Source organism: Ursus americanus, chromosome 2, assembly GCF_024610735.1.
Source record: "Ursus americanus isolate L20-20 chromosome 2, mUrsAme1.1.p, whole genome shotgun sequence".
NCBI classification, from domain to species: domain Eukaryota; kingdom Metazoa; phylum Chordata; class Mammalia; order Carnivora; family Ursidae; genus Ursus; species Ursus americanus.
In genome coordinates, this window is record NC_142128.1 from 82888257 (window position 1) to 82909563 (window position 21307).

At 36.1% G+C, this 21307-nt stretch overlaps 1 protein-coding gene across 1 annotated transcript in view; it reads left to right on the top strand.

Moving 5' to 3' along the window:
* RGSL1 (regulator of G protein signaling like 1) overlaps positions 1–21307 on the top strand; it is a gene marked incomplete at its 5' end in the record, with an annotated part of 125164 nt that overhangs the window by 88342 nt on the left and 15515 nt on the right. Inside the window, 4 exons of the mRNA XM_087866065.1 lie at positions 5917–6022; positions 18066–18259; positions 19561–19678; positions 20107–20215. Of these exons, the coding sequence (XP_087722191.1) occupies positions 5917–6022; positions 18066–18259; positions 19561–19678; positions 20107–20215 (527 nt within the window). The remainder of the gene's footprint in view (positions 1–5916; positions 6023–18065; positions 18260–19560; positions 19679–20106; positions 20216–21307) is intronic.

Genomic DNA, 21307 nt, shown 5'->3' on the forward strand with positions numbered 1-21307 from the left:
CTGATTTTAGTGTTTGAGTCTTTTCTTAGTCAGTCTAACTAAATATTTATCAGGTTTTTTATCTTTTCAAAGAAAAAGCTGTTGGTTTTGTTGATTTTCTATATTGGTTTTCTATTCCCTATTTTGCTTACTTCCATTCTAATCTTTATTATTCACTTTTTCTGCTAACTTTGGATTTAGTTTGCTATTCTTTATCTAGTTCCTGGAGGTGTAAGTTTCATTTACGGATTTGCTATCTTTTCTCTTCAATATCTGCATTTACAAGAATAAATTTCTCTTTGAGCAATGCTTTTGCTACATCCCATACATTTTCGTATGTGGTGTTTTTTATTTCATTTAGCTCAAAGTTATTGTACTTTTCAACTACAGAATTGCTATTTGATTTCTTTTTGTCATTTCTTTCTTTTTATTGATACTCTATTTGGTGAGACACCATTCTCCTGACTTCCTTTCGTTGTTTGTCTATGCTTTCCTTTAGCTCTTTGAGCATTTTAAGACAGTTGATTTAAATTTTGTGTCTAGTAAGTACAATGACTGGACTTCTCATGGACACTTTCTATTGATTTATTTCTTTCTGTGAATGAGCCATACATGGTTTTTGCATGCCTTTTAGTTTTTTTGTTGAAGACTGGATACTTTGGATATTATAATGTGACAACTCTGAAAATCAGATTCTACCCTCTCCAGAGGTGAAAGTTTTAGATCTTCTCATGACTTTTCTGAGCACACATCCAGTTTTGGGCATGTAAATAGCTTTCTTGATTCCCTGGTATATGTGGGAGCTTTAAAAGCCCTTATTACCCCATGTATCTACTTTTACAACCTCACCTTTCCCCAACTTTGTGTTGTCTGATGTCCCAACTGTTGGCCCAGGCTACTGTAACCAGTACTTGTGCCTATAAATGCTTTCAACAAATGTCACATGGGATGCTTCTCAGTCCTGAAAATACTCTAAATAGGGAAAAACAAAGGCTAGTCCTTATGCCAGTCCTTCATGGAAACAAGAGACAACTTCATTTCAAAAAGGGCAAACACATTCTTTGAAAATTAGATCCATATTGCTATCTCTGGCAATAGCAACCTGCATCAAGAATGTAGGCTGCTGTCATATGGCCACCACTGATGTGGGATGCGGGAATGGTAGGTGGACAACTTAAAATGCCACAGCACTTTCTTAATAGACTCAACCTCTTCTTTCTTCACTAAGCCTTCCCCTGGTTATTACAAGTTCTTGACCAGGTCCAGAGTTCTGTAAAACCTTGATTATGACCATTTTGCCACATCTTTAGTTGCTTTTATGCAAGATGGATCCCTGGAGCTCCCTACTTATCATTTTCTGTGATGTCATTCCCTATTATACTTTTTAATCCATGAATTTAGTGTATTTCTCCACTTATTTAAGTTTTCTTTAATTTCTTTAAATAATGTTTTATGTTTTTCCATGTAATATTATTTTATAGCTTCCTTGGGGCGCCTGGGTGGTGCAGTCGTTAAGCGTCTGCCTTCGGCTCAGGGCGTGATCCCGGCGTTATGGGATCGAGCCCCACATCAGGCTCCTCCGCTATGAGCCTGCTTCTCCCTCTCCCACTCCCCCTGCTTGTGTTCCCTCTCTCGCTGGCTGTCTCTATCCTGTCAAATAAATAAATAAAATCTTTAAAAATATATATATATTATTTTATAGCTTCCATTACATTTGTTTTTAGTCTTTGATGTTTTCCGATACACTTGTAAATGGTATAATTTTTAAAGTTTCATTTTTTAATGAAAAATGGCATTAGAAGTATGTTGATTCTTACATATTGGTCTTCTATTCTACTGCTTTCCTAAATTATAAATTCTAAAAATTGGTCTATAAATTTGTTTGATTTTTATACACACGCTTGTGCCCTCTGCCCATAAGGAGTTTTATTTATTGTGCTAAAATATTTATACCTTTGATTTCTTTTCATTACTTCATTGGTCTTACTAGGTCCTCCATTACCCTTTTAGATAGAAATGGTGTTGGCAAGGACACTTGTCTCAATCTCAGGAAGAGGTTTAATTACAAACTTAATTTCTTTAAAAGATACAGGACTTTTCAGACTTTCTTTTCTTGTTGTGTCATTTTAATGTGTTTTCTACAAGTTTGTTGATTTCATTTGAAATTTCAAATATTTTGTTAAGTTGTTTATGATACCCTCTTATTATGATTAATTATATCTAAGGTATGTAATGTTGGATGCAGTATTCTGTATATGCAAGAAGATGTATTTGACTAAATATGTTCAGATTTTCTATATCTTTTTAAAAGATTTTATTTATTTATTTGAGAGAGAGAGAATGAGTGGGCAGGAGGGGCAGAAGGAGAGGGAGAAACAGGCTTCCTCCTGAGCAGGGAGCCCAGTGCAGGGCTTAATCTCAGGACCCTGGGATCATGACCTAAGCCAAAGGTAGACACTTAATCAACTGAGCCAACCAGGCCCCAGATTTTCTATATCTTTGGTGGTAGTTTTAGTTTACATTTGTATCCATTATTGAAAGAGAAATTTTTAAATTTCTACTCTGGATTTTTCCTTCCTTTCTTAAGACTTGCAGTTTTGGGGGCCCCTGGGTGGCTCAGTCAGTTAATCATCCAACTCTTCATTTTGGCTCAGTTCATCATCTCAGGGTCATGAGATTGAGCCCCATTGGGCTCCACGTTCAGCAGGGAGTCTGCTTAGGATTCTCTTTCCCCCTTCCTCTGCCCCTCCCCCCACTCACTCTTTCTCTTTCTCTCTCTAAAATAAATAAATAATTCTTTTAAAAAAACAACTTGCAGTTTTTCCTTTAGATTATTTGAGGCTACATCTCCAGATACAAGCAAATTTGTAATCATTATAGCTTTCTGGTAGAGCAATTCATTATTTCTAATAATGCTTCTTTATTGTTTACTTTGTCTAATATTATCTAATCTAATTAGATATCTAATTATATCTAATACTCATCACCTTTCTTTCTGGCTAGTGTTTGCTTGTTATATCCTTTTCCATTCTTTTATTTTTTAATATCTCCTTTTATATCTAAGGTGAGCCTCTTTTAAGTGGACTCTCTCCTTTTTTTTTTTTTTTTTTTGGAATTGCATTTTTGTTAAATACAGTTTGAGAATTGCCTTCTAATTATTTAGTCTGATCACATTCACTGTAACTTCTCATGTATTGGGTTTTAAATGCTACCTTACTATTTTCTATTTGTCCCTTCTGTTCTATGTTCTCTTTTCTCTCCTTTTGGCTTTCTTTAAGATCACAATTTGGAGGGGGGGGTTCATAATTCTATATATTCTTTCTGTTAATGTGTTGTTTTTACGTGTTTTCTTCTCTTACCGGTTACCATATAGATTTCAAAATGCATCCTTGACATATTAAAGTTTAATATAAGTTACTACTTTTATTGCATATATATTACTGTTTTATAAATCAATATTCAGTTAGGCTTCTCACATATTCACTTTTTCATCATTTCCTGCTCCTCTAAGTTGCTTCTAAGAACAACTTTTGACATTTCCTTTAGTGTGAATTTTAAAATTATCTTTATTTTGGTTTTATTTGCTAAGAATACAGTCTCAGGCTGTAGAATTCTTGTTGGAATTGTTTTCTTTTAGCACTTTGAAGGTATCATTTTACTATCTCTTGGCTTCCTTAGTTCATTTTGAGGAGTCAGCCTGAAGTCTTCACAGGCATTCATTGCCTACCCCACCCCCATTTTCTCTTTGTTTTTACTTTCATGCAATTTTACAAAGATGTATCTAAGTATTTATACTACTTGTGGTTTCAGGACTTCTTGCATTTCTGATTTGATGTCATTTATCAGTTTTAGAAAATTTTCAGTTATTATCTCTTCAAATATTTATCCCGCCCCATTTTATTTATTCCCTCTTTCTGATAATCTTACTACACATATTTTTGACATTATAACCACTTGCTTATGTCTTGTATGATTTTTTTTATTTTCCATATTTTTCTCCATATGTTTCAGTCTGCATATTTTCTTTTGATCTCACTCCTAGTTCAGTAATTCTCACTTTGTTTTGTATAATTTGTTATTAAACCAATGTATTAATTCTTAATTTTCTTAATTTCGGTCATTAAATTTTTTATTTTCAGAATTTTTTCTTTGTACGATAGTCTATGTTGATATTTTACTCCTTTTAATTCTTTGAACTGTATTAATAATAGTAATTTTAAAGTCCATATTTGGATTTTCTATGTCAATTTCAACTATCAATTTCTTCCCCTTGGTTTTTGGTCAGGTTTTTTAAAATACCTTGTTATTTCTGCTTTATTTGTGAACACGGTTGGTTAAAAAAAAAAATTGTAGAGATAATTTGAGGCTCTGGATAATGTTATTTCTCTCCAGGGAGGGTTTTATCTTAGATCTGACATACACTAAACTAGCAACATCCAAGTAATCTTAATCCATTTAGGGACTGAGTTGGTTCAAAGCTGGCTTTTATTCCTTTTGATGGATGAGCTATTTCTGGTTTCCCTTACTTCTTGGGATCACAATTGAAAGACTGGGTACTTATCAGAACCCCTTCTCCTTTGTTGGTTTGCAATTTTGCCGCCTTCTGTCCTGAGACTCTACCAAAAGCCTTGTTAAATTTTTCAGTAGCACTGTCATAATTGATAAGTGTCTTGAGAATGAAAGCAGTGCCAGGGGTTTTTGTTTTTTTTTTTTGTCCATTTTCTAAAGGCCAGTGGCTTTGTCTTCTGACCTATTGTGGTTTTAACACTGCAAATACCTCTAGAGCATCAGCTTAACTCTCTGGTTCCTAACATCCTCTTTGTTTCTAATTTCTATGTTTTTATTTTATTTTGTAATTTTCTGCAAACTTATATATGAGTTTAAAAATGTGTTATTTTTTATCCACAATTTATAAGTGTTTGTATTTTGAGTTTCTTTTGTGTGGATTTTTTTTTTTATCTAGTCTTCCATAAGTCTGAATTTTATTTTTTTTTCACCTATTCAATTGCATTTATTTAGAACCAGTATATACTTCTATTGCTTTCAATCTTTTTTCTATGCTATCACTGCTAGTATTACCAAACCTATTGAAATTTTCTGTGGGAGTATATTCTATTTAATAAACATTTTAAAGCATTGACTATATAACTAGGACATGTTCTAATTTCTGGCAGTGAGATAAGTAATATATCATCTTTACCCTTAATGAGTTGATAGTCTATATTTTCTTCTACAATACTCACCTCAAAGTGCTTTCCTAAGACACTGAGATCTTGAAATCTATCATTCTCCAATAGTAGTGTTTTAATATACTTTTTGAAATAATGGTTTTTATATGGCAATAGGGAACCAGACACCCACTCTAAATTGTGTATGGTATGATAGAATACCTTTTAAGAAGCTTGCAGTGGAAGCAGTGTTCTCAGAAAAGAGAATGATTTCAGTTATAGCAAGAAGTTAGAGGAAACACTTAACAAAGAGCTCAAGATTCTGTGAGAGTTTGCTGATTACAGAGCAGGAGATCCAGAGGGCAAGAGAAAGGGCATAGGATGGAATAACAGAGGGGTCAAGGCAGACTGACTGTCTTGTGGAGTATAGTCTAGTCAAAATGGCTGATTAGGGGAAGGCTAGATAACATTTGGTGTTGAAATGAGAAGAAATACAATAGACTTGGTCTTAGGAGTCTTCTGAAGAAGGTGGGTTCTCGGCCTAATGGCCAACAGACTTAGATAACACAATCTAGACTGAAGTCAGGGGTAAAAATCATTCCCAAGTCTCTTTTCAGCAGTAATATCCTGAGATGATGGCAGTTGTGGGTGCCGTGGTTTTTAAACATGCACTCAATGTCTGATAAATATCCTTTTTAATTAGTCCCTTCTTACTCTCTGAAATGTTCTTTATAACATGGTATTACCTAACTTTGTGATTTTTCATTAGATTTTGCAGCGGAAGTTGTCAGACAACCAAAGGTGTTTTCACCCTCACGTAGGAGAATGTCCTTCTTCAGAAAGACTGGTGCAAGGAAGCCCTCATTAAGACCCAGGTAAGACACAGGATCTGGTTACAGCAATATTCTCCAGACACAAGCTCTCTTTAATCTAACATGCTTAATGCTGAATTTATTTTTCTTCATATGGATTTTTTACTTCTTTCCATATATCATACACATACACAAGGCACACTTTGTTATTTATTTATTTTAAAAATTTTATGTTAGTTAGTGAACATACAGTGCAATATTGGTTTCTAGAGTAGAATTCAGTGATTCGTCACTTACATACAACACCCAGTGCTCATCATAAGTGCCCTCTTTAATATCCATCATCCATTTAGCCCATCCCCCACCCACCTCCCTCCGTCAACCCTCAGATTGCTCTCTATCATTAACAGTCTCTTATGATTTGTTTCCCTCTCTCCTTTTTCTTTTCCCCCTTCCCCTATGTTCATGGTTTCTTTTTAAATTCCATATATGAATGAGATCATATGGTATTTGACTTTCTCTGATTTTTTCACTCTAACTCCATCCATGTTGTTGCAAATGGCAAGATTTCATTTTTTTTTTGATTGAGTAATAATCCACTGTATGTATATACACACCACATCTTTATCCATTCATCAGTTGATGGACCTTTGGGCTCTCTCCATAGTTTGGCTATTGCTGATAATGCTGCTATAAACATCGGGGTGCATGTACCCCTTTGAATCTGTATTTTTGTATCCTTTGGGTAAATACCTAGTACTACAATTGCTAGATCATAGGGTAGTTCTATTTTTAAGTTTTTGAGGAACCTCCATACTGTTCTCCAGAGTGGTTGGACCAGTTTGCATTCCCACGAACAGTGCAAGAGGGTTCCCCTTTCTCTGCATCCTCACCAACACCTGTTGTTTCTTGTGTTGTTAATTTTAGCCATACTGACAGGTGTGAGGTGGTATCTTATCATGGTTTGGATTTGTATTTCCCTGATGATGAGTGATGTTGAACATCTTTTCATTTGTCTGTTAGCCATTGGATGTCTTCTTTGGAAAAGTGTCCGTTCAAGTCTTCTGCCCATTTCTTTTTTTTTTTTTTTTTAAAGATTTTATTTATTTATTTGACAGAGATAGAGACAGCCAGCGAGAGAGGGAACACAAGCAGGGGGAGTGGGAGAGGAAGAAGCAGGCCCATAGCTGAAGAGCCTGATGTGGGGCTCGATCCCGTAACGCCAGGATCACGCCCTGAGCCGAAGGCAGGCACTTAACCGCTGTGCCACCCAGGCGCCCCTTCTGCCCATTTCTTAACTGGATTATTTTTGGAGAGGAGTGTAGAGTTTGATAAGTTCTTTTAGATTTTGGATACTAACCCTTTATCAGATACAACATTTACAAATATCTTCTCCCATTCTGTAGGCTGCGTTTTAGTTTTGTTGACTGTTTCCTTTGCTGTGCAGAAGTTTTTTATATTGACGGAGTCCCAATAGTTCATTTTTGCTTTTGTTTCCCTTGCCTCTGGCAACATGTCTACTAAGTTGCTATGGCTGAGGTCAGAAGGGTTACTGCCTGTGTTCTCTAGATTTTGATGGATTCCTGTTTCACATTTAGATCTTTCATCCATTTTGAATTTATCTTTGTGTGTGGCGTAAGAAAGTGGTCCAGTTTCATTCGGCATGTTGCTGCCCAGTTTTCCCAACACCATTTGTTGAAGAGACTATCTTTTTTCCATTGGATGTTCTTTCCTGCTTTGTCAAATATTAGTTGATCATAGAGTTCAGGGTCCATTTCTGGGTTCTCTATTCTGTGCCAGTGATCTATGTGTCCGTTTTTGTGCCAGTACCATACTATCTCAATGACTACAGTTTTAATATAGCTTAAAATCTGGAATCATGATGCCTCCAGTTTTGTTTTTCTTTTTCAGAATTGCTTTTGCTACCTGGGGATCTTTTGTGGTTCTGTACAAACTTTAGGATTGTTTGTTCTAGCTCTGTGAAAAATGTTGGTGGTATTTTGATAGGGATTGCATTAAATGTATAGATTGCTTTGGGTGGTATAGACATTTTAACAATGTTTGTTCTTCCAATCCATGGGCATGGAATGCTTTTCCATTTCTCTGTGTCCTCTTCAATTTCTTTCATACATGATCTATAGTTTTCAGAGTATAGATCTTTTACCTCTTTAGTTAGGTTTATTCCTAGGTATCTTATTGTTCTTGGTGCAATTGCAAATGGTATTGATTCCTTGATTTCTTTTTCTGCTGCTTCATTATTGGTGTATAGAAATACAACAGATTTCTGCACATTGATTATATATCCTGCAACTTTGCTGAATTCATGTATTAGTTCTAGCAATTTTTTTGGTGGAGTCTTTTGGGTTTTCTACATAGAGTATGATGTCTTCTGTAAATAGTGACAGTTTTACTTCTTCCTTACCAATTTGGATGCCTTTTATTTCTTTTTGTTGTCTGATTGCTGAGGCTAAGACTTCCAGTACTGTGTTAAATAGTAATGGTGAGAGTGGACATCCTTGTCTTGTTCCTGACTATAGGGGTAAGTCTCTCAGTTTTTCCCCATTGAGAATTATATTAGCTATAGGGTCTTTCATATATGGCCTTATGATATTGAGGTATATTCCCTTTATCCCTACTTTCCTGAGGGTTTTAATCAAGAATGGATGCTGTATCTTGTCAAATGCTTTTTCTGAATCTATTGACAGTATCATATGGTTCTTCTCCTTTCTTTTATTAATGTGGTATATCACATTGATTGATTTGTGAATATTGACTATTGAACCACCCCTGCAGCCCAGGAATAAATCCCACTTGATTGTGGTGAATAATTCTTTTAATGTACTGTTGAATTAGATTTGCTACTATTTTTCGTGAGTATTTTTGTATCCATGTTCATCAGGGATATTGGCCTATAATTCTTTTTTTAGTGGGGTCCTTGTCTGGTTTTGGAGTCAAGGTAATGCTGGCTTCACAGAATGAGTTTGGAAGTTTTTCTTACATTTTTGTTTTTTTGAAACAGTTTGAGAAAAATAGGTATTAACTCTTCTTTAAATTAATTCCCCTGGGAATCCATCTGGCCCTGGACTTTTGTTTATTGGGAGATTTTTGATTATTGATTCAATTTCTTTGCTGGTTAGTATCTGTTCAAATTTTCTATTTCTTCCTGTTTCAGTTTTGGTAGTTTGTAGGTTTCTGGGAATTTGTCCATTTCTTCCCAGTTGCCCAGTTTGTTAGCATGTAATTTTTCATAGTATTCTCTTATAATTGTTTATACTTCTGTGGTATTGGTTGTTATTTCTCCTCTTTCATTCATGATTTTATCTATTTGGGTCTTTTCTGTTTTCTTTTTGATAGGTCTGGCTAGGAGTTTATCAATTTTACTAATTCTTTTGAAGAACCAGGTCTTAGTTTTGTTAATCCATTCTACTGAGTTTTTATTTGTTTGTTTGTTTCTATATTGTTTATTTCTATTCTAGTCTTTATTTCCCTGTTCTGCTGGTTTTAGGCTTTATTTGCTATTCCTTTTCTAACTCCTTTAGGTGTAAGGTTAGGATGTGCATTTGAGACTTTTCTTGCTTCTTGACATAGGCCTATATTGCAATATACTTCCCTCCTAGGACTGCCTTTGCTGCGTCTCAAAGGTTTTGTACTGTCGTGTTTTCATTTTCATTTGCTTCCATGTATTTCTTTTTATTTCTTCTTTAATTTCCTGGTTAACTCATTCATTCTTTAGTAGGATGTTCTTTAACGTCAATGTGTTTGAGGTGTTTCCAAATTTATTCTTGTGGTTGACTTCAAGTTTCACAGCGATGTGGTCTGAAAATATGCATGGTATGATCTTAATCTTTTTGTTCTTGTTGAGGGCTGGTTTGTGACCCAGTATGTGATCTATTCTGAAGAGTGTTCCATGTGCACTCAAAAAGAATGTGTATCCTGCTACTTCAGGATGAAATGTTCTGAATACATTTGTTAAGTCCATCTGGTCCAGTGTGTCGTTCAAAGCCATTGTTTTCTTGTTGATTTTCTGCATAGATGATCTGTCTATTGTTGTAAGTGGGGTGCTGACGTCCCCTACTATTATTGTATTATTATCAATGGATTTCTTTATGCTTATTATTAATTGATTTATGTATTTGTGTGCTCTCAATTTGGGATCTTCTTGATTGATCTTCTTGATGGATAGATCCTTAATTATGATATAATGCCCTTCTTCATCTCTTGTTACAGTCTTTGTTTTAAAATCTAGTTTGTCTGATATAAGTATGGCTACTCCAGCTTTCTTTTGCTATACATTAGTGTCATAGTTGGTTCTTTGTCCCCTCACTTTCAATCTGTAGGTGCCTTTAGGTCTAAAATTTGTCTCTTGCAGGCATCATATAGATGGATCTTGTTTTTTTATCCATTTTGATATCCTCTGTCTTTTTATTGGTACATTTAGTACATTTACATTCAAAGTGATTATTGACAGATGACTTTATTGCCATTGTGTTACCTGTAGAGTTGGTGTTTCTAGTAATAGTCTCTGGTCCTTACTAGATTTTGTTGCTTTTGGTCTTTTTTTCCTCCCCTAAAGAGTCCCTCTTAAAATTCCTTGCAGAGCTGGTTTAGTGGTCATGAACTCCTTTAGCTTTTGTCTGGAAAACTCTTTATCTCTCCTTCTATTCTGAATGACAGCCTTGCTGGATAAGAAATTCTTGGGTGCATATTTTTCCCATTCAGCGTGTTAAATATTTCCTGCCATTCTCTTCTGGCCTGCTACGTTTCTGTGGACAGATATGCTGCAAACCTCATCTGTCTTCCCTGATAGCTTAAGGACTTTTTTTCCCTTCCTGCTTTCAGGGTTCTTTCCTTATCTGTGTATTTTGTGAATTTGACTATGATATGCCTTGGCAATGGTCGTCTTCTGTTGAATTTAATGGGCATTCTCTGTGCTTCCTGGATTTTGATGTCTGTCTCCTTCCCCAGATTAGGGAAGTTTTTAGCTATAATTTGTTTGAATAAACCTTCTGCCCCTTTTTCTCTCTCTTCATCTTCTGGGACCCCTATGATATGAATGTTATGTTTTAACAAGTTGCTGAGTTCCCCTAAGTCTACCTTCAGGGTCCATTACCTTTCTTTCCCTCTTCTTTTCAGCTTCATTATTTTCCATAATTTTATCTTCTATATCACTGAATTGCTTCTCTGCTTCATCCATCCTTGCTTTTATGGCCTCCATTTGGGATTACATCTTGGGTATAGGATTTTTAATTTCAGCCTGACTAGATTTTAGTTCTTTTATCTCTGCAGTAAGGGATTCTCTAGTGTCTTCTATGTTTTTTTTTCAAGCCCAGCTAGTATCCTTATAATTGTTTTAAATTCTAGTTCAGACATCTTACTTATATGTGTATTGATTAAATCCCTGGCTGTGAGTTCTACTTCCTGATCTTTCTGTTGGGGTGAATTTCTCCATTTTGTCATTTTGTTCAGGAAAGAAAAGAAGAAATAAAAAATAAAAAACAAACAAACAAACAAAAAAAGGAAAAAAAGGGCACCTGGGTGGCTCAGTCATTAAGTGTCTGCCTTTGGCTCAGGGCATGATCCCAGCATTCTGAGATCGAGCCCCACATCGGGCTCCTCCACTGGGAGTCTGCTTCCTCTCCCACTCTGCTTGCCCGTGTTCCCTCTCTCGCTGGCTCTCTCTCTCTCTGTTAAATAAATAAATAAAATCTTTAAAAAAAAAAAAAAGGAAAAAAAAAAAAGCAAAACAAAAGACCTAGATCCTTGGTGTGTTTTGAACCACCTATTAAAAGAATGTAGATCCCAAAATTAAAAAAAAAAAAAAATTTAATTAATTAATTTAAAAAATAAAGGAAAAAAAACCTGAAAATAAACCAAAAAGGAGGAAGAAATATATATGTAATATATATAAATAAAATTTTTAAAAAATTAATAATAAAAAATTAACAAGGGGAATTGAAAAAAATAAGAAAATAAATGAAAAAGCACTCTATGATCAGTAGACTTGGTGAAGCCAGTTGTTTGTGCTGGTCTCCTGGGGGAAGGGCCTGCTGTGCTGATTTTTAGGCTTGCTTGTTTCAGTGGAAGTGTGCCTCCAGGGCACAGGGGGGCGGGGCTTGGTGTAAGCATCTCTAGCCTCCACTAGGTGGAGGTGTTTTGCTCCCTGAAAGCTTTGGGCACTGATGGGTGGGATGAATATGGCAGCACCCTGCTCTCTAGCCCTGGAGTTGAAAGTTCATGCCCCCAACTCTTCAGTGAGCCCTCACAGAAGAGCAATCAGTCACCTCATTTATATCCCCAGTTTCCATCTGAACCCTCAGTTCACCCTGCCTGCATCCAAGCTTTTTTTTTTTTATCTCAGGCGCATGGCTGAGTTTCAAAACTCCAAATTTTAGGGACTCCCGCCACACAGACCCATGCTGCTCCTCTGGGGGAGGGTCTTGCTGCACTTTACCCTTTGCCAGCTAGCCCCATGAAGGCAGTGACATGACTGTGCATAGCAGGACCGTGCAGTGGTTTGAAGTTTATGGCAAAACAGAGCAAAAAGCCGGCACCAAAACCCACTGCTCTCAGCAGGCTTCCCCCCTACTGTGCCCGGGAACAGTGCAGCAAGTTAGTGCCACCCATTCTTCTTGCAACTCAGGGGATCCTCAGACTATGCCATGACTCCTCAGATTCTGCTCCACTTTGCCACCTGAGCACCTTTAAGCCAGGCACATCCTTCATGGTAGCAGACTTCTAAAAGTTCAGATTTTGCACTCTGCTCCTTACAATACTTTGCAGTAGCCTTCATAAGCAAGCTCCCTCCCTGCCTATGTATCCACGGCTATATCTCGCACAAGTCAACTCTCTGCACCTCCTACCTTCCAAATAAGGTTGCTTTTCTACTTGTAGACTTGCAGTTTTCTTTCCCTCAGACCTCCAATTGGTTTCTCGGGTGTTCACAATGATAGCTATCTAGCTGTGTTCGAGGGACAAGAAAAGCTTCGGTTCTCCCTACTACTCGGCCATCTTAACTCCTCTCCACACACACTTTGTATTTTAAACCCATTATTTCTTTATAAAATTGACACCATGCAATATATATTATACAAGAACATTTTTTAACCTAAAAAACTATCATGGACATCACTTCTTATCAGTATGTATGGTTCTACCACCTTTCATGGCATAGATGTAGCATGTTTGGGTTTTTTTTTTTTTAAGATTTTATTTATTTGTCAGAGAGAGGGAAAGAGAGAGAGCACAAGCAGGGGAGCAGTGGGCAGAGAGAGAAGCAGGCTCCCCGCTGAGCAAGGAGCCTGATGTGGGACTCAATCCTAGGACCCTGGGATCATGATCTGAGCTGAAAGCAAACACTTAACCGACTGAGCCACCCAGGCATCCCTAGCAAGTTTTTAAATGGACATTTTTATGGACTTAAAAAAAAAAAAAAGACTATTTATTTGAGAGAGAGAGAGAAAGTGAGCATGCGGGGAGAGGGGCAGAGGGAGAGGGAGAGGAGAATCTCCAGCAGACTCCCCACTGAGCAAGGACCCTGGTGCAGGGCTGGATTCCATGACCCTGAGATCATTACCTGAGCCAAAATCAAGAGTCAGACACTTAACTGACTGAGTCACCCAGGTGCCCTTTTATGGACTTTTTAATGGATGTTACATTATTTTTAATTTTTCACGGCCATAAATAGTACCACAATAAACATCTTTATATATATCCCTGCTATTTGTTTTTCTGGATTGTGTACTACTGTAGGTTCATCGGTTCCTTACTTCATGTCTCTCCCCCTTATAATTAGTCCTAGAGTCAATCTCATTAAGGTTTCATGCTAGGAAAAAACTCTGTGGCCCTTTCTTTCAGAGGTGTCCACTTACCTTTCTTTCTACTTACCTTAGTATAAGTGCCACCTCTGCACTAAAAGTTCTTCAAATATATGTATGCTATGATACCCTCTTGTCTGAATACTAAATTCCTAAAATATAACACAAACATCTACCATGTACTACTTTTTACTGCTCTTTATTTTTTAAGTATGTTTTCCATCTTCTCAACTTGACTATGATTTTCTTGTAGGCCATGCCATCCATTCAGTAATTCATTTTATATTCAGTTATTACCTATTAATTACTAGGTATATGAACATCCTTAAAGAAGATAAAGATATAGTAACACATACAAATTTGGTAGTCAAAGTCACTGGGAGAATATTTTGCACAGAGAAAGCTTTCTGAAGTATGTTTTTAGTTACTGATAACATTCATTGAGAATGGTAAGTCCTCTGTCTCTTCTAAATACTCTAGATAGACCTCCCTTCAAGGAACTGACAATATTTTCTGAGCATCAATCATTTATTCCTTTTGCTGTTCCAATTTGTACCACTCTCCATTATGTCTACAGAAATTCCTATTTTCCAATTTAGTTGAGTATAAGTATCAGAGAAGTCATATACTTCAGTTTCATATCTTCAGCTAAGACCAAAAGAGAATGGCCCAGAGATACCACATTTGCAATTCTCTTAAACTTTGTCCCTAGCCCTCATTCAATATAATAAACAGTTATTGATCATATACTGTGTCCCAGACACTAATGTTACAAAAAATGAAATATAGTCCTTGCCTTTAATCTAATACAGAACTAAATAAAATACAAGGCTGACCGTATAATGTTATAATAAAATATTGGCTAATTACTATAAGAGTATAGGAAAGAGAAGGAAATTTCGAGCGAGGATTAGGAAAAGAGTATCAGAAGAGGCCCCAAACTACATGTACAAATTCATGTGCATGTGCAAAGAAATGAGAGTATTTTGGGGGTAGGGCTAAACTTTCCAAGCTAAAGAAATGACACCAACATATAAACTCACAAATATAAAAGTACTTAAAAACTTTAAAATAGCCCAGTGGTGTTAAGGCATAGAATGCAAGAGGTGAAGGGACATAAAGCATAAGATTAGAATGCCAGGTTGAGACCAAATAATAGAAAGAAGGTCTTGAATGAATTATTAAGGAATTTGTATTGCTTAACTGGAAATGAGAATTCCTTGGTATTTGTTGGAACAAGAGTACCAGAAATACCTGTTATATGGATTTAAAAAACATTACCCCAGCAGAAATAGTAATGATATATAAGGAGTCTGAGAATCAGAGACTGAAGACAGAAATAATAGTTAGAAGGTCATTGCAGTTGTTCAGACAAGTGATATTAAATGTTTGAATTAAACACTGGGAGTAGAAATGGAAGGGAAGATACAGATTTTAAAATGACTGAAAAGGAAGAATCAGACTTCTGGAATGGTGTTGTAAGAACATCACAAATTAGGGGCGCCTGGGTGGCACAGCGGTTAAGCGTCTGCCTTTGCCTCAGGGCGTGATCCCGGAGTTATGGGATCGAGCCCCACATCAGGCTCCTCTGCTATGAGCCTGCTTCTTCCTCTCCCACTCCCTCTGCTTGTGTTCCCTCTCTCGCTGGCTGTCTCTATCTCTGTCAAATAAATAAATAAAATTAAAAAAAAAAAAAAAAAGAACATCACAAATTGACTCCCCATAAAAGCAGTGATAAACTGGACAAAAAAATTCAGAACTCTGTAAATTATTTTATCTAAAATGTCAACTTTAAAGAACAACAACAAAGAATTATGAGACATACCCCCCACCTCCCAAGAAAAAACACACAGGAAAGTATGGTTCATACCCGGAAGGAAAAAACCAATCAATAGAAACTGTCTCTGAGGTAATTTAGATATTGGACTTATCAAAGTCTTCTAGGCAATATGTTTCATGAAATAAAGGAAACCATGTTTAAAGAATTAAAGGAAAGTCTGATGACAATGACTCATCAAATAGAAAATATTAATAAGATAGAAATTGTAAAATAGAAGCAAATAAAAATGTGGAGTTGAAAAGTACAATAACTGAAATGAAAATAACTGAAATGAAAACTGAAACTCACTAGAGAGAATCAATAGCAGATTTGGCAGAAGAGGCAGATTTGGCAGAAGAGGCAGATTTGCAAATAGCTCAATAAACATTATCCAGTTTGAAGAAAAAAAGAATAAAGAAACATAAACAGAACCTCCAGTAAGCACAACAACATGCAAATAATGGAAATATCAGAAAGAGAGGAAAGAGAGATAAAGGGGCAGAAATTTTTTTGAATATATAATGGTTGAATATTTTCCAAATTTTATTAAAGCCCTAATTAAGACATGCAAAAAGCTTCCTGACTCCAAGTAGGAAAAACTCGAAGGATCCACATCTAGACACATCATGGTCAAAATGCTGAAAGACAAAGAAAAATCTTAAATGCTACAAGAGAAAAATGACTTATATTCAAGGAAACTACAAAAAGATTAAAGTTTACTTCACAATGGAAACCAAAGTTGGGATGATATATTCAAACTAAACTCAATGAAAGTAGAAGGAAGTAAATAATAGATATCAGAGTGTAAGTCAACAAAATGTAGATCAAAAAAAAAAAAAAAGAAAGAAAGAAAAGAAAAAGAAATAGAAATAGAAAAAATCGAGACACAAGTAGGTTTTTTTTACAGATTAAAAAAAAAAAAAAAAGATAAACCATTAGCTATACTGGCCAAGGGGGGAAATGAGATGACACAGATCACCAAAATCTGGACTGAAGGAGAACTTAATCACTGACTCTACAGAAATTAATAAGATTTTAAAGAAATTCAAGGAACAAACTAGACAACTTAGATGAAATTAATAAATTTCTAGACTTACCCAAATTTCTGAAACTAACCAAAGAAGCAGAAATGTGAATAAATCTATAACAAGAGAAGAAATTAAATTAATAACTTAAAATATTCTCACAGAGAGAAGTCTAGATACAGATGGAGAAATCTATGCAATAGTTAAAGGACAAATAACACCAATAATAGTCCATGAACTCTTTGAGAAAATAGAGGAAAAGGAACACTTGCTAAATTACTCTATGAGGCCAAAAAAGTATTATCTTGATCCCAAAGTCAAACAAAGATATCATAAGAAATGAAAGTTACAGACCAATTTCCCTCTTAAATCTAGATATAAAAATCCTCAACAAAGTATTAGCAAACCAAATCCAGTAAGATATAAAAAATATTATACAGCATGACCGAGTGGGATTTATCCCAGGAATGCACAGTTGCTCTAACATCCTAAAGTCAACTAATACAATAATTTTAAAACAACTTATTTTTTAAATTTTAAATAAGTTTAAAATTACTTATTAACGATACTAATAAAATAAGGGGGAAAAATTCCACATGATTATCCCAATTGGTGAATGAAAAGCATTTTACAAAATCCATCACCAGTTCATGATAAAAATTCTCAATAAAATTAAAATAGAAGTGTACTGTCTTATTCAAATAAAGGTCATCTATTAAAAAAACTTAGAGCTAACATCATACTTAATGAAATAGGTATATAAAAGAGGAAGAATAAGTTGGATAACCTGTGGATGTGTGTATAGAGGTTTAAATAGTAACTATTTCAAAGATGAGGTTGAATGGACAGTTGAAATTTTGAAGTGGAGGTCATGAGAACTAGAGATATGGTATCAATGAAAATCAAAATGAAATGAATCCACTTCCTCATATCAATGAAAACTGAAACCCCAGAGGATGCAGACATTACCCAGAGGGGGAAAATCATAAAGCAAAAGTAAAGAGGATTGAGGATAAAACATTAAGAGCACCTGTATTTAAGGAAATGTGAAAGAGTAAGTCAGCAAAAGAAATTTAGAAATATTGATCAATAACAACTGATCACTCACGCTCTGCCTCACTGAAATGAGTACGAATTAGAGGTTGCTTTGAATTAACAATGTAAAAAAAAAGGGTTTCGTTTGGGAGGAAAAAAAAAAAGACATTATCTCCTTTAAAATACCTCTCCTCCTCTTCTATTGGGGATGTCAAATGATTAGACCAAGCTTACGGTAGATATATAAAAGTTTAAATTTATCTCCAAGGAAATAAGCATAGTAACGAATTCAGTCACTCCACTTTTCATACGTGGCTAAAGTCTGGGAAATGCCCTTCCCCATTCCTTAATTGGAGCAAAATCTAGGGTCACCATCCTTTTCTCTTCACCAATGATGCTTTCTTGTTTTCCAGAAATTTAACAGAAGTCCTTCTAAATACACACCACTTGGAGTTCTTCAGAGAGTTCCTCAAAGAACGGAAGGCTGAAAGCCCCTTGCAATTCCTGGTAGCCATACATAAGATCAGTATTGAGACAAACGAAAAAATATACAAGTCTGTCTTTGAAAATATAATGAAGACTTTCTTCCATGGCAAAGCCTCTGCTGGTATACATCCTCTTCTCCTGATATTGTTCCCTTCTCCTTTTAGTATCTTAGGAGAAGAGTTTGGCAGAGAACCTGTCTCATGTGAGCCCCCTGAAAGAGCAGAACAGAGCAGTGGCCACATGGGCAGTACTGAGACAAAGATTAAGAGGGACAGTAAAAGCAGAGAGCAACAATAATCTAAAGTAAATACTACTACGAGAAGCCAAGTGCAAGACACTTGTACTTAAATGTGAAATATATCTCTCATTTAACTCTACTCAATGCTGAAAATGGGATTTTATTTAATCTCTATAAGATAGGAATGAATAACTCCATTTTACTAATGAGGACGATGAAACACAGAAAACTTGAATTCAGACTCAAGTTATTTGACCCTTAAATCAACTAGACAGTAATTTAGATACAAAAGCAGGAGTTAGTTATATGTAAAGTTGGAGTGCGCACCTACTGTAGGTTGTAGAGAGAGTTGTCCTGGGAAGAACTGTCTCCCTGAAAATCTTTGTGTCATGAATTTTGTTTACTTGCCTGTGGAGGGAGGGAAATCTGACCCACGTAAATTGATCTTGGCCAGAAACAGAAGTTGCATGTAAAGTGTTGACCTGTAATTCTAGAGGAAAGAAAGGGAGGTGAGCATAATCCCATCCTCGAAGGAAAGAAATCCATAGCAAAGCAAAGAAGTTAAAGCCTTTTACTTTGACACAAATGAACAAATGGATGTGTGTGTGTGTGTAGTGTGTGTGTGTATTTGCTTGTGATAACCAAAACAAGGTCATAAATTTTATGAAAGTAAAGAGGTAAAACTGGCAAATGGTTACTTGCAGGAACTATTTACTTGTTGATTCTCAGGGAGAAGACAAAGAAGCGTTTGCAGATCTTGTCCTTGATAAGTTTTCAAGTCTAATTAATGAACACAGTAGTGTTCTGAACACCTGGAGAATCATATTGCCCTCATGATACTTATTTGTAATCTTGGATTCCCTCCCCATCTGCCCCAGCAATTTAACTTTAATCCTTTACTGTTCTGCCCTCTTCCTAAACCGAACACTTTAAACTAGCTGCAGAAATGAGTCTTTTAAATATTTCCTTCCCCTTAAGCACTCATTTTTGAAATTTGAATGGAAGGACTGTATTTGCCTTGCAATTATGCTTTTGAGATTTTCAAACAAATTGTGGAGAGCTCAGAGTCTAACCAGATTAAGAATAAGGGACAGTGAGACTCTAAGATGAAAAACGCACCAGCTACCTCAGAAAAGGTAGACAAGGGGATGATGACTTTTTTCTCTCTCTCTTGCATTTTTTAGAAGAACTACTGCAGTGTGATGCCCCTATTATCAAAGAAATCTCTCAAATGCGTCATGTCAGCACAACAACACTGTTAACGCTACAGGGCTTTGTCATGAAATCTCTGGAAGAAAAGTGGTGAGTATTGCTCAGTGAAGGCAATAATTCTTTCTGGAGATGCTCATTGGCTTCTGAAAGCCATAGTACTCAAGGAATCTCAATCGTTTATAGTTCACTGCCAGAGCTTCCCTACAAGAGAAAAATCAAATTTATCTTGAATCCTCTACCTACCTACCTGTGCACATGTGTGTGCGTTCACGTGTATGTGCATGCGTGCACGCACACACTTCAGTTCATTTACCTGAACAAGGACCAATACAGTATTGATCAGGAAAGACAGGCTGACATTAGCAGAGGATTGAAATGGTAAGAAGAGTATTTGTGAGTGTCTCACCATCCCAGTTCCCGCTTTGACTTCCTCCAAAGCTGAGATAGGTTTGCCTTTACTGTTACTGTTTATGTACCAGGTGTTTGCCGCCTTGATATTCTTGGTCTCCTTCTGGCAGGTTTAAAGATTACCAAGAGCTGTTCCCACCTTATCCTCAGGAAGGGCATATTGAAGTACAAACTTCTAAGAAGCCCTCAAAAACCGCAGCTCACCTGCAGGAATCCCAGGTCAGTGAGGAAGACAGTGAAGACAAGGCGCCGGGGACAAGGAAAGTACTGCTTAGGCATTGTCAGCCATGCAAAAGAGTTTTCCTGTTAGCTTATTTATTCACCCAAACAACTATTTTTTGGGTATGTTTCTTAATTCATATTTTACAAAGGAGGACCCCCGAAGCTCAGAGAAATTGTTACAGTGGGAATTTAAGGAAAAATCCTTGCCTTCACTCTGTGACTAGAGCCAACTGAGTGATAGACAGGGGTCAGGTACATGGAGTTCAAAATGTCAGGTTGTTTTTTAGTACTAAAAGCTAGTTTGAAAGACAGGGATTGGCCATAAAGCCAAATGGGCTTAATAATCCTCTCTGCACCCAAATTAAACTTAGTCACATGTGCAGCCACAGCATAACGGAACAACTTAGGCCTCCTGGGTAAACCCCTTATTGAATGACAAAGGGCAGGCCTAAACACAGGTATCCTGCAAACAAGCAACTTCCAAAGAGAGAATGCAGAGGGCTGAGAGCAGAACATGTCCATTTTTTTCTTCCAAACTCATCAGTTATATAGCTAGCTCATTCTTTCTCCATGCCAGCAGTAAAAAAAAAAAAAAAAAAAAAAAAGGAAGAAAGAGGAGACAGAATGTTTTTCCAGTTTACACAAAAGCATTTTAATTGACAATGTACAATTTTCCAAAATATAGTTTTTTAAGAAAATGGCAATAATTAAATATTGTCTTTACAAAGAAGTTTCATCAGTAAATTCCAGTGTACTTCAGACGCCTGTCCACTAAGACACATGCTCCCCCAGACAGGAATGTTACTCAGTAAAGTGTCTTCATATGATTTGAGAAAAAAATACATGCTCCTTTTAAATAATCACTTGCTCAATGTGTTGTAGAGTTGGTTAGTATCAGAAAAATTTGAGCCCAGCTCTGACTCCAAAAATCATGCTAAGAGATTTCTGAAAACAGAAATGGACTCTGCCCGTATGAAAATGTCTACTCCCTCCTTTGTCTTCTTTTTTTCCCTCCATGCATGAGTCAACTCTGTGCTGGGTTACCATGAATGGTTGTGTAGGACATTAAAAAGACTATTGTACCCAGAA